Source organism: Muntiacus reevesi, chromosome 8 (genome assembly GCF_963930625.1).
Source record: "Muntiacus reevesi chromosome 8, mMunRee1.1, whole genome shotgun sequence".
Lineage (NCBI taxonomy): Eukaryota > Metazoa > Chordata > Mammalia > Artiodactyla > Cervidae > Muntiacus > Muntiacus reevesi.
In genome coordinates, this window is record NC_089256.1 from 21,162,394 (window position 1) to 21,177,043 (window position 14,650).

Genomic DNA, 14,650 nt, shown 5'->3' on the forward strand with positions numbered 1-14,650 from the left:
AATGCCCCGAGAAGCAGCCGGACTCCGGGAAGGCAGAAAAGCTGCAGGGACGGACTTGGCGAGGGGAGGCGCAGACTCTTACACTCCTTGAGATGCTCGCAGCGTTTTTACGATTCCCTGCACTTCCCTCTGACCCCCACGTCACCCCTGACAGCCCCCGCCACTGTGGGGCTGGGGAACACCTGCGGGGCACCTGGTGCGCGGGGCCAGGGAGCCCGTTCAGGCCCTCGCTGCCCCTTTAAGGGTTCCCGAAACTTTCCCCTCTGGTATCAGATGAGCCTCGTCACATCCGTTGGCCGCGGCAGCGGGGCGCATTCCGAGGAAATTGGGGACTCGAGTTTCCCGGGAAAGAGGCGCCGCCCGAGAAGAGCGAGGGTGAACAGGGCCAGCCCGAGGGGACCCGGGCGCACCCCGCTCCTCGCTTTGACCTTGGCCGGGGCGGGGAGGGGCCCGGCCCTTGCGGGGCAGCCGCCGCCCGCCAGAGGGGGCAGCGGCGACCAACTTGCAGAACTTGGCGCGGGCTGGGGCGGCTCCGGCGCCTCCTCCTCCCGCTCCGGCCGCGCCTCCTTCCCGGTCCTCCTCCTCCGGTCCGCCGCCGCCGGCCCCGCTGCGCGCCCAGCCCTGCCCCGCAGCCCGGCGCGCCGCCGAGTCGCTGAGCCGCTGTTGCCGGACGGGACGGGCCCGGCCCAGCGCGCCCCCCGAGCCCCGCCGCGGGCATGGGCGCGCTGGCCCGGGCGCTGCTGCTGCCGCTGCTGGCTCAGTGGCTCCTGCGAGCGGCCCCGGCGCTGGCCTCCGCGCCCTTCACGCTGCCTCTCCGGGTGGCCTCGACCACCAGCCGGGGGGCTGTGCCTACCCCGGGACCCGGACCCCCCGCTGAGCCCCGCGCGGACGGCCTGGCGCTCGCCCTGGAACCCGCTGGGAGTGCGGCCAACTTCTTGGCCATGGTGGATAACCTGCAGGGGGACTCCGGCCGCGGCTACTACCTGGAGATGCAGATCGGGACCCCCCCGCAGAAGGTAGGTCGGTGCGCGCTCGCCAGCGCACTCGGACCGGGCGCCCTGCAGCCGGGGGCTTCTCGGGGCCTCTTGAGGCGCCCAGCTGTGCCTCCCTCGCAGCTTAGCGTCTCCCACAAAGCAGAAGCAGCTGTCCCCGGAGAGAGAATCGTGGGGACCCAGCAGGGCTCCAGGTCGGGAGTCCGGGCGCGCGCACTCCCAGGTCGGGATGCGGAGCTGCCCAGCCCCCGGCACAGCCGGGGTGCGTGCTTCCGAACTTGTTAGCTCTTCATCACCATGTGCCTGCGAGGCGAGAGACCTGTAACTTGCCTCTAACGGCATTGCCCCTGGCGAGCGACACCTCTTTTCAGCGAAGAGACTGTTCGGTGGGCCCAGGGAGCGGTGCTGCTGATCCGGGGGAAATCACTTTGCGCTAATATTCCCACCCCAACCCCGGTGCTGTCTCATCGCTCAGGAGGCTCGTGGCCGGCCTCCAACGGCGCAGTACCCCTTACAAGGGATTCTGGCTTTATCTCAGCTCAAAGCAACGCTGTCTTAGCAGGCTGGCTTGCTGGCTGCCGGTGGAAGGAGCCGTGCTTCCACGGCGCCACTTTGCTCTCTCCGAGTTGGATTGTCACTTTTCCTCCGAGCTGCCCAGCGGCTCCAGGCTGCCGGGGACCTCGGCACCAATGGAAGAGTCTATGCACGTGTATGGAACGTGCTAAATGCAGTAAAGGGACTGGGGAAAAAAAACATGGACTGAGTCAGGCTCCCAGAGACCAAGTGGTCTCCCAATGACAAATTAAAATCAAACAGCGATCTTATCCTCACTTTCAGTTATTACTACTTTTTTGTAGCAAGAAACCCATCTGCCCAGGCCCAGTCATTTTAAGAAAAACCAAATCCTAGGAGTAGATTTGGCTCCCCTCCTCCTTCCAAACTACTCAATCTGTGATTTCGAGTCAAGTTTTTCTTATTGATCGAATATGCTGTCTGAAGATACTTTATTTTTATTTTTAACATTGTCATTTGGTTTTTAATTCAGCTGTGATTCATCCATAAATAGCACATACTCATGACTTCGGTGTAATTCTAATTAAATTATTCAAGACTTTCTTAAGAGCAAAGACATGCCATGCTAATCTCTTTAAAAAAAGAAACCCCACTGAATAACTTCTATACTTGTTTAATTAGTTGAAAAGAGAAAAGCCTTCAAAAATGTATTGCGGCTCAAAACTTTGATTCTGGTTGCCTTTCATCTAAGGGCTGTTTTTGGCATCTGCGGTGGAGGGTGGTTGGGGGGCAGTGAGAAGTCTAGAGGGAGGGAGTCAGCTGACAAAGCTTAACTTGGTCAGGAGAGGTTGGTGCTGGTGAAGGCCACCACGTGAGAGCACGCGCTGGCAGTGAGAGTCTGGTACATTTCATTTCTCATGAGATTTCGCTGAGATACTGAGGGTGAGCTGCTCTCGTGGCCCAAGGATAATCTTTTGGAACAAATAATCATTACCACCTGGGAATGTGTGTCTTGATGTTTTGAGTGGAAGAGAATTTTCTCGATTCTAGCAACCTACTCCAGTATTCTTGCCTGGGAAATCCCTTGGACAGAACTGAGTGACTCAATAACAAAAATTAATCTGGGCAGTGTGGGTCCTGACACCCAAAGTTCAGTTCAGTTCAGTCACTCAGTTGTGTCTGACTCTTTGCGACCCCATGGACAGCAGCACGCCAGGCCTCCCTGTCCATCACCAACTCCCGGAGTTTACTCAAACTCATGTCCATTGAGTCGGTAATGCCATCCAACCATCTCAACCTCTGTTTCCCCTTCTCCTCCTGCCTTCAATCTTTCCCAACATCAGGGTCTTTTCCAATGAGTCAGTTCTTCCCATCAGGTGGCCAAAGTATTGGAGTTTCAGCTTCAGCATCAGTTCTTCCAATGAATATTCAGGACTGATATCCTTTAGGATGGACTGGTTGGATCTTCTTGCTGTCCAAGGGACTCTCAAATAATAGTTTGTCTTTATCAATTAGTCTAATCACCTTTAGTCTAAAATGACGAAGTTTATTGAATTAAGAAGAAGGCATTGAGTATCTTATGCTGCTGTCTTTACTGAGGCCAAGGAAGTAGTTCATTCAAGGTTACTTCTCATTTATACATTCTCATGTTTCCAGGGAAGGCTCTTTTTAACAATCCAGGTTTAATTTTTATGTTTGACGGGAAATGAAATATATTGTGCCTTCTCCTTGGCCTGATTTAGTAATAAGCTGCTTTATAGCAGAATTCATGTGTGCTCATTCCAAATGCCTACTGTAAACTCTTAGGTGTTAATGACAAGTAAATCAGAACTCATTCTCTGCCTGCCTCCTCCTGAAACATCTCAGACCACTAACTGGGGGTCTGTAACAGGCAAGAGGGGGAAGCTGTGGGGTGACTTCTGAACTTAATGGAAGTTTTCCTGCTCTGTTAATTGCCAAGAGTCCTGCATATGTGCTCTGCTGATTTTCTGAAGCCTAAAATAAAACTTGCTTAGGTGGAGAGAAAAATGGATTTGTAAATTCAAGCAGTAAATAACCAAGAATCTTTTGAAAATGAAGGGAGAGTCATAGATCGTGTGGAGGCCTCCCCCTGTGGCCAGCACCATGTTACATGCCTTCCAGGTGCCTTCCCCAGGAATCCTCAAAAGGGCCCCAAGTTCTTACCCGCATTTGGTAGACAGCACAACTGAAGCTTGGAGTTGAGTAACTTTCCCACGGCAATGGGACAAGGCAAAATCAAAGCTCTAGAAAACACCACAAGTTGAACCCAGGCCTTTGGACTCCAGAACCCAAGTTCTCAATGACCTGGCAAACACCTGGTCCCCTCCCTGCCTCCCTTCTGACTTATTTTCTTTGGTTTTTGGCCTCCTGTTATTCTCATCAGCCAGAGCTCCCTGAACTGTGCACCCTCAGGTATTAGGAACTTAACATATGACCCAGACTGGACTCTCCCAGCCCCCGCCACCCCTCCATGCACCCCCTTCCTTCAGGGTGATGCTCAAGCCTCGGCATTGTGAATAATTGGATCCAGGTGTGCATGGGAAAGACCGTACAAGAAGATTCAACAGAAACCAGAGCCCCGTGCTCCTTGCTCTCTCCTGGGAAAGATGTGCTCAGTCCCTGGGTGCTTTAATCAAAAACTGGGGTCCCTCTTTCAGCCTGACACCCTTCCAAGACCTCACAAGCATCCACCCGGAAGTCCGTGTGTGAGCAGCCCCACGTTGGCATGGAGATGAGAGCTGGGGCTCAGATACCATTACATGACTTCCTTCTAACAGGAGAGAACCAGCAGCTGCTTGAACCATGTAATTTGGTCTTATTAATAATAATAATGGTGTTCTAAAGTGATTATAATTACAGCAATTTCCATTATTTTTTTAAAAAAGACTTTCATGCTGACACAATAAATCCAACTAGAGAAGCTAAAGGTCTGAGGCTTTGTACCTGGTAATGGCTTCAAAAAGGCTTTTGGGTTTCTGTTGAAAGATTTTCTGTCATCTCCACTAATATGGATAAAACAGACAGCAAAGTGATTTTGGGGTTTAAACATTTGAAGGTAAAGAGCTCACGAGTTATTAAGGGACGCACATTTCAATCATAGCACATGGGCTCGTTGGCTTCTCAGTTCACAGTTACCTGAAAGATTTTGAACTAAAGATACGATGTGTCCTTCATATACAATTTAAAGGTTTGTCTTTTTCAGAATAAGCCACCCAGTGTCCCCAAATTACATTAAACTCACTTCAGGGGAGGCTGGAAAAAGGCCAGCAAGAGGAAATTTGATGGAACAAATTGAGAAGGTAAATGAGTAAAGACAATGAAGCTAGGATGGATGACTCTCATGGAAAGAGCCAGAAGCCAAAACCAGGTTCCCTCTATCTAGCTCCTTGAGGTGGGGGAAGTTGCCCTTCCTGAGCTTTGGAATAATAATTCAATATCAAAGCTCTCATTACAGAGGACTGTGAAATGCCAAGCCCAGGAATCTGCTCCAAACAACGTGAAGAGGCAGAGTCTGAGAAATTGTTAACAACTGTGTTAACCTTGATTTCAGGCTGATTGGGTGCTAAACACCACACTAAGCATTTTGCCCAGATTACCTCATTCTCACTTTCCAACAGCCCTGTGAAGTACGTGCAGTTGTTTGACTCGGTTTTCAGATGCGGAAACTGAGGCTCAGAGAAGCCAGGTCATTTATCCGAGGCCACACTGGTGAGTGACTGGGCTGACTTTAACCATCAGGTCTGCCTGGGCCCACAGTCTGAAGATTTCACTGCTCTGCATGCTGCTATTTGAACTGCAGTGACTTTCCCCCCACCACCAAAATGTTTATTTATTTGGCTGCACTGGGTCTTGAGGCATCTGAGATCTTTAGTTACAGCATGTAGTTGTGGTGTGCAAACTCCTAGTTGTCGCATGCAGGATGTTTACTTGGAAATCTAGTTCCCTGATGAGGAATTGAACCTTGGCCCCCTGCAATGGGAGCATGGAGTCTTAGCCACTGGACCACCAGGGAAGTCCCTGCAATGGCTTTTGTTTTTAAAGAACCGCCTTCATTTGTCTGTGAATGACTTGGGTGTAGTGGTAAGCACCCTGGAGCCACTGCAGTGTCCTGGGTCCTAGTGGCATTTCATATGTGACGATGGGCAGATGACAACCTCCCTGTGCTTCCCCTTCCCCATTGGCTGATAATATTTTAAGTCTCCTGCAGCTGCTGTAATGGAAGAACCCAAACTAGGTGACTTAGAACGATAGAAACATACTCTCTCACAGTTCTGGAGGCCAGGAGTTCAAAATCACGGGGTCAGCAGGACTGCACTCCCTCCAAAGGTCCTGAGGGTGGATCCTTCCTGCCTCTTCCACCTCCTGGTGGCTCCCGGCAGTCCATGTTTTTTCTTGGCTCCTAGTTGCATCCTCCCATCCCTTCCTCTGCCTTCCTGTAACATCACCCCCCCCCACCCCAGACCCCGTGAGTGTTTCTATGTCCAAGTCTGCCTCCTCTTATGAGAACAGGAGTCACTGGATTAGGACCTGTCTGACCCAGTCCAGCCTCACTGTGGCTTGATTTTAACTCTCAAGACAGGTCATGGGTTCAGGGTTTTAACATTTCTTTTTGGTCAGGGGGACACATAATTTAATCCACTCAAGTTCATTCTAAGTTTATCATTCTGTGGTTCTTTTTCCTTTCATTCTCTCCCATCTTTTATTTGCCTATTATTTTAATTTGGAGCTCAAGTGTTCATCAAAGGCCGCAGCACATGGTGGCTTTGGTGCTATGTTGACACAGAGTCTGACGTGATACTGTGCTGTGGGGCAGGGCAGGAGGTCGCAGAGGGGAAGGTTTGGGGTTATTTTCTGTATTTCATTGTCCATTTCCTCACTAGAGAGTAATCACTTAAAATTTTAAAACATCTCTTGTCATGTTGCATTAATTCCAGAATTGCTGGAATCATTGCATAACCTGGGAAAAGCCCACTTAGGCAGGCTCAGATCACTGGTGTTTAAATACCTATGACTCACAGATACTCACGCTGTAAGCTTGCATTTCATGTCATAAAGACTTTGGAAGGCATCTGTCCGCCCCTTTCAGTGGAGTCTATAGGATACGAAATACACATGCTTTTCCATGAAGCATCCACAGTCCTTTCTTGACTTCTGCCTGACTTCCTGTGTCATCAGAAGGTGGCTTGACCTCCTCTGGGCTTCCTGTTTGCTCCTAGGATTATCGCTGACCCCAGTGTAGCTAAAACCCAAAGAGGAAGGCCTAGCTGAGCCACTGCTATGGTTGATTTCTTCTCCACAGTGGGTTGTGTCGATGGTGGGCTGTGTCGATGATGGGCTGTGTCCACAGTGGACTGTGTTGGACCTGAGGAGAAGACTTTAGAGATGACACCATTTTCCCATCCCTGTGGGGTGGAGCAGCATGCCTTGGGGTTTATTTTATGTCTCAGACCCTGACTGGAGCAGGTCAAGCCTTTGGTTCTGGATTCAGGGTCCACCTGGGCTGAGGTTGGGGGTCATGGCTGATGACTCTCGCCCTGGCCCCAAGCAGAGGGCAGCAGGGGGAGGCATTGGGTCTTATCTGATGGTGAGCAAGCCACTGCTCCCTTGAGCCTTAAGAACCTCAGTTTAGGATGAACAATGGGCCTTCTGCATACACTTGGCTCCCCTGCCGTCTGTCACAGGTCCCTCCTTACACTCTCTCTGCTCTGCCTGCCCAGCCCAGGCTGGATGTTGACACTGGAATCATTGTTCGATGGTGACACTAGATACCACCTGGGAAACGGAACACACCTGTGAGGCAGGTGGATAGCTCACCTGGGCTTCCGTGCCTTGTTCATACATCGTGATGGGTGCAGTGTGAGTTGGGCTTCCCAGGTGGTGCTAGTGGTGAAGAATGTGCCTGCCAATGCAGGAGACATAAGAGACGCAGGTTCAATCCCTGAGTTGGGAAGATTCCCTGGAGGAGGGCATGGCAACCCACTCCAGTATTCCTGCCTGAAGAATCCCATGGACAGAGGAGCCTGGCGGGCCACACTCCATGGGATGACAAAGAGCTGCATTGCACACACACATGCAATGTGAGTAAGGGTGTGTGTGCCATATTCTGGGCCATTTCCCAAGCTGTGGGAAATGCGTGTGTGACACATGGTTGGACTGGCTGTCACGTGGCTTCCGTTCCTCATCTCCTGGCCCAGATTGACAATTTGATTTTTTTTTTTATCTATCACTACTTAATAAAAAATAGTTTTTGTTTGTTTTTTTTGCTCTTGGAGTTCTCGAAGAATAAAGAGACTATTGGAGGGCTGACATCACCACAGGGGGAAACAAAGCTAGTAGGTTTGTTTCTGAGTTAATGCTTGCAGCCCTGCGCAGGTATCAGGTCGGGTGTTTCTGAGTTTCATTATACGGTGCATCATATACCTGTATGTGGAAACACACAATCTCAGTCCTGCTGGTTTAGGAAGATTAAGAGGACTGTCCGCAGTGTTAAGGGGCAGTACCCTGGGCTCGCTTCATCGTAAAGGGCAGTGGGAACCTCTCACTCCATCTCACACTTGTCTGAGGACGCACGGGAGGATTTATACCTGGCCCTCCTAAGGACCCTGCAGGCTCAGATGGTAAAGAATCCGCCTGCAATGCAGGAGACGCAGGTTCAGTCCCTGGGTCAGGAAGATCCCGTGGAAAAGGGAATGGCTAGCCACTCCAGTATTCTTGCCTGGAGAATCCCCATGGACAGAAGAGCCTGGTGGGCTACAGTCCATGAGGTCACAAAGAGTTGGACAGGACTGAGCTCCTAACACAACAGCATCAAGGACCCTCTAGACCTCCAGCTCACCTCAGCCCTGGATAAATGGCCTTCTTGGGAGGGGGTTGAAAACTGCTTCAGTTTGTATGCCCTGCCAGCCCTGTGCCAGAAGCCCAAGAGAGCAACTGCAAAGCAGCCCCTTCAGAAAGTGGCACCACGGAGGGGAAAGAGTGGAAAGCATTGAATCCAAGTTTTCCAGGCAGCCTCAGGGGAGCTGGATAATCAGGTCTGACTCCCTTTCAAGGCCGGAATTGGGAAGCTGCTGCTTTGTGAAGGAGGTGTGGATTCCCCAAGCCGCAGAGGGAACATTCAGAGCCATCTTCGCTACATTGAGCTGTCTCCTGGGGAAATTCATTAGCTTTTCTCAGTCTGACAAGCCACTGTCTCCCGCTTGTCACAGCCTTGGGGAATTAGGCGTTTCTGGTGCTGGTCCCAGAAAGTCTGCTCACCAAATACTGGTGTGGATGAGCAAGTTCTCCAGCCTCTTGGGGCCTTGGTTTCCTCATCTGTAAATTAGGAGATTGGACCGGGTGACCTGAGATGCCTTCTAGAAGCCCCAGCACTGAGTGATTATTATCCGTTTTGTTTGGGAGCCCTTCTGACAGCTCTGACTTTCAGCAGTTGCTTGCAGGTGCATCACTTGGGTTCTGTGAAGATGTGGAGCCCGGTTCAGGCCATGGGAAGCAGGGAGGCTGCATGGTGCTGGTTGGAAGGCAAGAACTGGGGTCTTTGCTTTGTAAACCAGCTGGCCACAGCGGGGTGGGGGTGGGGACCACACACACCTGGTGATTGTTGTTTAGTCGCTCAGTTGTGTCTGACTCTTCTGCAACACCATGGACTATAGCCCTCCAGGCTCCTCTGGCCGTGGGGCTTTTCAGGCAAGAATACTGGAGTGGGTTGCCAGTTCCTACTCCAGGGGGTCTTCCCGACCCAGGCAGATTCTTTACCGCTGAGCCACCTGGAAGTGAGCGCAGTTTGTAGAGTTGGTTAAAAATTAAGATTCCCAAGACCTAGTCCAGACTGACTGGACAAGACTGTCTGCACCGAGGCCTGAGAGTCTGCCCTTTATTGCATCTCCCACCCCTGCCCCTTAAGTGGCTGGCCTGATCTCAGCCCTTGGACACTGTTTGCAGGCCATGACAGAGACAGTCTCCTCTGCAGTGTGATTTCCTGAGTGGAAGCAGTAGGTTCTTTCGTCTTCCTGAGGCCTGGTTGTTTGATTAAGTGTGAGGTAGCGCTAGTGATAAAGAACCTGCCTGCCAACACAGGAGATACAAGAGACACGGGTTCAAAGCCTGGGTAGGCAAGATCCCCTGAGGGAGGAAATGACAAAGTACTCCAGTATTCTTGCCTGGAAAATCCCATGGAAGAGGAGCCTGGCAGGCTATTGTCCATAGAGTCCCAAAGAGTTGCACATTGCTGAAGTGACTTAGCATGCATGCTGACTGTTTGGGAAATCTCTACCTCTAGCAAGTTGTGTTCCAGACGCTTGCTTGCATTTGGCAATTTGGAAAGGTGGTATGCACTTTCTGCAGAGCAAGAGCTCTAAAGCCCTGCTGTTCAAAAATCTCTGTGCTGACTGCGTCCTTTTTAAATTTGCAGTCTGCCCTGAACAGTAATTTGTAAATCAATGAAAATGAATTACTAGGAAAATGAAAGTTTAAGAGACATACATATATAAGCACCATATTTTAGATGATAAGATTCTGCGGTCGTTCCACTTTGCAGATGTTCCACTTTTCTGTTTGCCAAAGTTTCTAGGGCTTCCTCACCCATCCTGTGGTTACCTTGTTGCCAACATGTAACCATTTGTTTGTTTGATGGGTGCCACCATCTGGGGCACTCATCCAGCACAGATAAGAAGTTGTTACAAATGGTTCTAGTAACACTTGTTTTGCTGCCTGCTATCTTCAAGAGGACAGTGGTCATTTTCATTAAAGCAGAAACTTCCTGGGCAGTCCAGTGGTTGGGACTTTGCCTTCCCATGCAAAGTTTGCAGGTTTGGTCCCTGGTCGCCAAGCTAAGATCCTACATACCTTGGGGCCAAAAAATAAAACAAAAGCAATACTGTAACAAATTCAATAAAGACTTTAGAAATGGCCCACATCAAAAAAATCTTTAAAAGGAAAAAAAAAAAAAGAAATGTGAGTGATGTGAGTGTTGGCTTCTGGGCTTCCAGCCCTCTCAAAAGGTGGTGGTATCGAGCTTTATATCAGAGATAGCAAGTAAGTATAACTCAGCGGGTCACAGTCTGGGAAAGTGTGTCCTGCACGGGTCACTGGGCACTCCCTGGAGATATTTTCTGTGCAGTCAGTTCAGTTTAGTCGCTCAGTCATGTCCAACTCTTTGTGACCCCATGGACTGCAGCACACCAGGCTTCCCTGTACATCACCAACTCCTGAAGTTTACTCAAACCCATATCCATTAAGTCGGTAATGCCATCCAACCATCTCAACCTCTGCGTTTTCCAAATTTGCTAGCGTATTGAGTGCAGCACTTTCACAGCATCACCTTTTAGGATGTGAAATAGCTCAACTGGAATTCCATCACCTTCACTAGCATTGTTTGTAGTGATGCTTCCTAAGGCTCGCTTGGCTTCGCATTCCAGGATGTCTGGCTCTAGATGAGTGATCACACCATCATGGTTATCTGGGTCGTGAAGATCTTTTTTGTGTAGTTCTTCTGTGTGTGTATTCTTGCCCCCTCTTCTTATACCTTCTGCTTCTGAGAAGTTTTCGGCTGGCACAGGTTGGGAGTGGCATCTGGTTGGTGGAGCCCAGGAATGCTCAGGGCAGAGCCCCTCCCTTGACAAAATATTATCTGCCTCCAAAAGCCAGGGGTACCAGGGATCTGAAATCCTGGCAACTCAGCTCGCCTGGTAGTGACTGCTGAGAGCAGTAGGGAGAGTGTCCGCCAGAAGCCTCTGTGTGGGCAGGAGCGGGCAGTGGCAGCAGGCCTGCGCTTGTGGGTCTCTTGATTGTTGCAATCCTGTCTTTGTTCCTAATGTCCTAGTTCTTCTTGCCAGATGCCGTAAGGAACTTCTAACTCAAGTGCCTGGGGATTGAAGAGATGAAAGAATCTTGAACTAGGTTCAAAGGAGGAGCATGATGTATTCCTTCATTTGGTGTATTTATTAAGCACCTACTGTATATCAGGCCCTCTTCCCGGCCCTGAGATGTGACAGTCAACTCCACCAAGACAGCCCTCGTTTTTCTAGGATCTGTGTGCTTACTGAGAAGATAGACTGTAAGAGAGTAAACAGAATGTTTGGTGTTGAGGGCCAGTATCAGCCTGGTGATGGGAGTGGATAAAGACCCCTTCAGAAAGGGGGCCCATGTTCCAGGATGAAACCAGACAGGTGAAGGCTGAGGCCAAAAGAACACGCAGCACCAGCATCTGGGCCATGGGGAGTCACTCTGATGTGCCCGGTTTTTTATGCAATTCCTCATTTCATCTGTTTTTGTGTGTGTGTGTGTGTTTTTTTAAGAGAAATTTCTTGTTTTCTTGTTACCAAAATTTCCTCAGAAACATAAAGTTTGGCTTTTTTAAATTTTATTTTTTAAAAGTTTTTAATTGGTGTATAATTGCTTTGCCGTATAGCACAGGGGGCTCAGCTCGGTGGTCTGTGATGACCTAGAGTGTTGGGATGGAGGGGGTAAGCTTGAGAGGGAGGGGATATATGGATATATGGAGCTGATTCGAAGAGCTGACTCATTGGAAAAGACCCTGATGCTGGGAAAGATTGAGGGCAGGAGGAGAAGAGGGTGACAGAGGATGAGATGGTTGGATGGCATCACTGACTCAATGGACATGAGTTTGAGCACACTCTGGGAGATAGTGAAGGACAGGGAAGCCTGGCGCACAGCAGTCCCTGGGGCTGCAAAGAGTGGGACACAACTTAGCGACTGAACTACAGGAAGAGCTGATTCACCTCCATCTGTTTTTAAGTTGTGCTTTGAGATTCAATTTTATTATAACAAAGGCCTTGCAAAGTGTGAAAACGTTACTCTACCTGCTCTAGGCCAAGGATGTGCAGGGTGTGAGGATTGGGGGAGGGGAGTTTAATTTGGTTGTGGAGGAGGGTTTCTGAGTTAGATAGGGAAGGTAAACTCGGGGTCCCTGGCAGGAGGCAGGGTGCAGGCAACCACTTAGATGGTGCCTTGGGTTGGGTTCCCTTGGAAACAGAAAGGATGTGAGGTGATTCCAGGAACGGTATACAGAAGTTGGGGCAGTGAGGGGAGAGGGGCAGTGTTGGGGAGGGAGAGATTACAGGTGTGGGTGGTGGGCTCAGTCCCCCAGGATCTCTTGAGAGGGAATGTTGCCTAGACTCAGCTGTTCCAGTTGAAGGGAGAGGGAGCTGGGCATTTGTCGCCCACTCCTCTGGGTCCTGGGTGAGGGCTAACGGAGGTCGCGTTTGTGGTCCTGCAGCCATTGGCCAGAGAAGCTGTCAGGCCGTGTCCCCGGAGGCTTCAGGCTCAGGGGCACGGAGCCATTGGCATTGGCACAGGGTACCATGGCCACTACACCCCTCCTGCCTGGAACCAAGGCTGGCCCAGGCTGGGCTAATATATGAGGAATAAAAGAATGGTTACTCTCTGCCACCAAATGCACTTAAGAGCATCATTTTGGCCCAGGAGTCACAAAGCAGAGTTTTAAAGCTCTGCTTCCAAAATCCTAACTTCCTGGAGTGTTCTAGAATCTAACTCGCGAAAGCCTCTGTGAGTCAGTCCGGAGTGAGCCTCTCATTGCTGTGTGTACTTTGAACTTTTTTCTGGAAGAGGAAGATGTGACTTGTAAGCACTGGGAGAAAATGGTTGGGGGGCAAAGGGAGATTTTGTTTGAGGTTAAAAACAACCACAAAACTTCCTTTGAAGATCAAATGCTCTGAACATAAGGATTTTCAAAACCCTTTGAGTGGCTGACGCCTTGTGATGTGGAGGAGTGGGGCTCCCAAGGTCACAAAACTGCCAAGTTCCTGGTCCACGGACACTGACATGTCATCTAACCCATAACCACGTTGACCCAAGGGTGGCTATATGTGAGAATTTCCTATGTGACAGTTTGCCTTTGGTCTCCATAACATCAGTTCTTCAGTATACACAAATTGCAAAAACTATAAAATGTTTTCTGTCATCCTTTGATCAGTAAGTGTATGTGCATTTTGGCTCACTCATTCTGTAAGACGTGGGTGACTTCCATTACCCCTCCTCCTTGCTCACTCCACCCAATCAAGAGATACTGCAGTGCCCAGTGGCTGGGCTGTTGGTAGAGGTGGGGTCCTTACCTTCCCCTCCATGTCTGAGTGGGCGCTGCAGTTGGAACCAGCTCTTCTCTGCCTCTTTGAACACTCACTGTCCTAGGCTTATGAACCATGAGGCTGGCTGCAGAACAGAAACCCCAGTATTTATGTTCAGGCCTCCAGGGAGGCAGAGACCTGCTGAACCTCAAATCTGGGCCTCATGCTCCAACCCAGATTCACCAGAGCTCTGTTGGGGGGTGGGGTTTCTGGAGGTCAGTGCAGCCAGTGGTCACTGGTAGTCACTTCCCATTTCCTGTGGCTCCTTTGGTCAGCACCACCTCTGAACTGCACCCAAGAGTGAGTGGAGACACTCCACTTTTTTTCTTTATTATTGAAGTATAGTTGATTTACAATGTCATATTAGCTTCAGATGTACATCATAGTGATTCAGTATTTTTTACATATATTCTGTTAAATGTTATTATAAGATAATGGCTATAACTCCCTTTGCTATACAAAATATATCCTGTTGGTTATCTATGTTATACATAGTAGTTTTTAATCTCTTAATCCCCTTCCCTGATCTCCCCCATCCCCACTTCCCTCTCTCTACTGGTAACCCCTGGTATGTTCTCTATATCTGTGAATCTGTTTCTGTTTTGTTATATATGTTCCTTTGTTTCATTTTTTAGATTTTACATCTAAGTCATATCAGGCACTGCTTGTCTTTCTCTGGCCTATTTCACTAAGCATGATAATCTCTAGGCCCCTCTGTGTTGTTCCAAATGGCCAACCAAATTTCATTCTTTTTATGGATGAGTAATATTCCAGTGTATGTGCGTGTGTGTACATACATATGTATACACACATACCACATCATCTTTATCCATTACTTTGTTGATGGACATTTGAGTTGCTTCTGTATCTTGACTTCAGTAAATAATGCTGCTATGAACATTGGGTGCTTGTACCTTTTCAAATTACTGTTTTTGTTTGCTTTGGTCATATGCCCAGGAATGGGATTGTTGGATCGTATGGTAATTCTATGTTTTGTTATTTTGAGGAACCTCCATACTGTTT

The 14,650-nt window shown here is 49.5% G+C and overlaps 1 protein-coding gene across 3 annotated transcripts in view; it reads left to right on the plus strand.

Annotated features, from left to right (window-relative positions):
* The first annotated feature begins 325 nt into the window (after positions 1–325).
* BACE2 (beta-secretase 2) overlaps positions 326–14,650 on the plus strand; it is a 105,628-nt gene continuing 91,303 nt past the window's right edge. The window contains exon 1 of one of the 3 annotated variants that reach the window (XM_065943718.1): positions 326–1,016. In XM_065943718.1, coding sequence (XP_065799790.1) covers positions 717–1,016 — 300 coding nt within the window. In that variant the 5' untranslated portion in view covers positions 326–716. The remainder of the gene's footprint in view (positions 1,017–14,650) is intronic. The other 2 variants (XM_065943719.1, XM_065943716.1) reach the window with 2 other exon arrangements.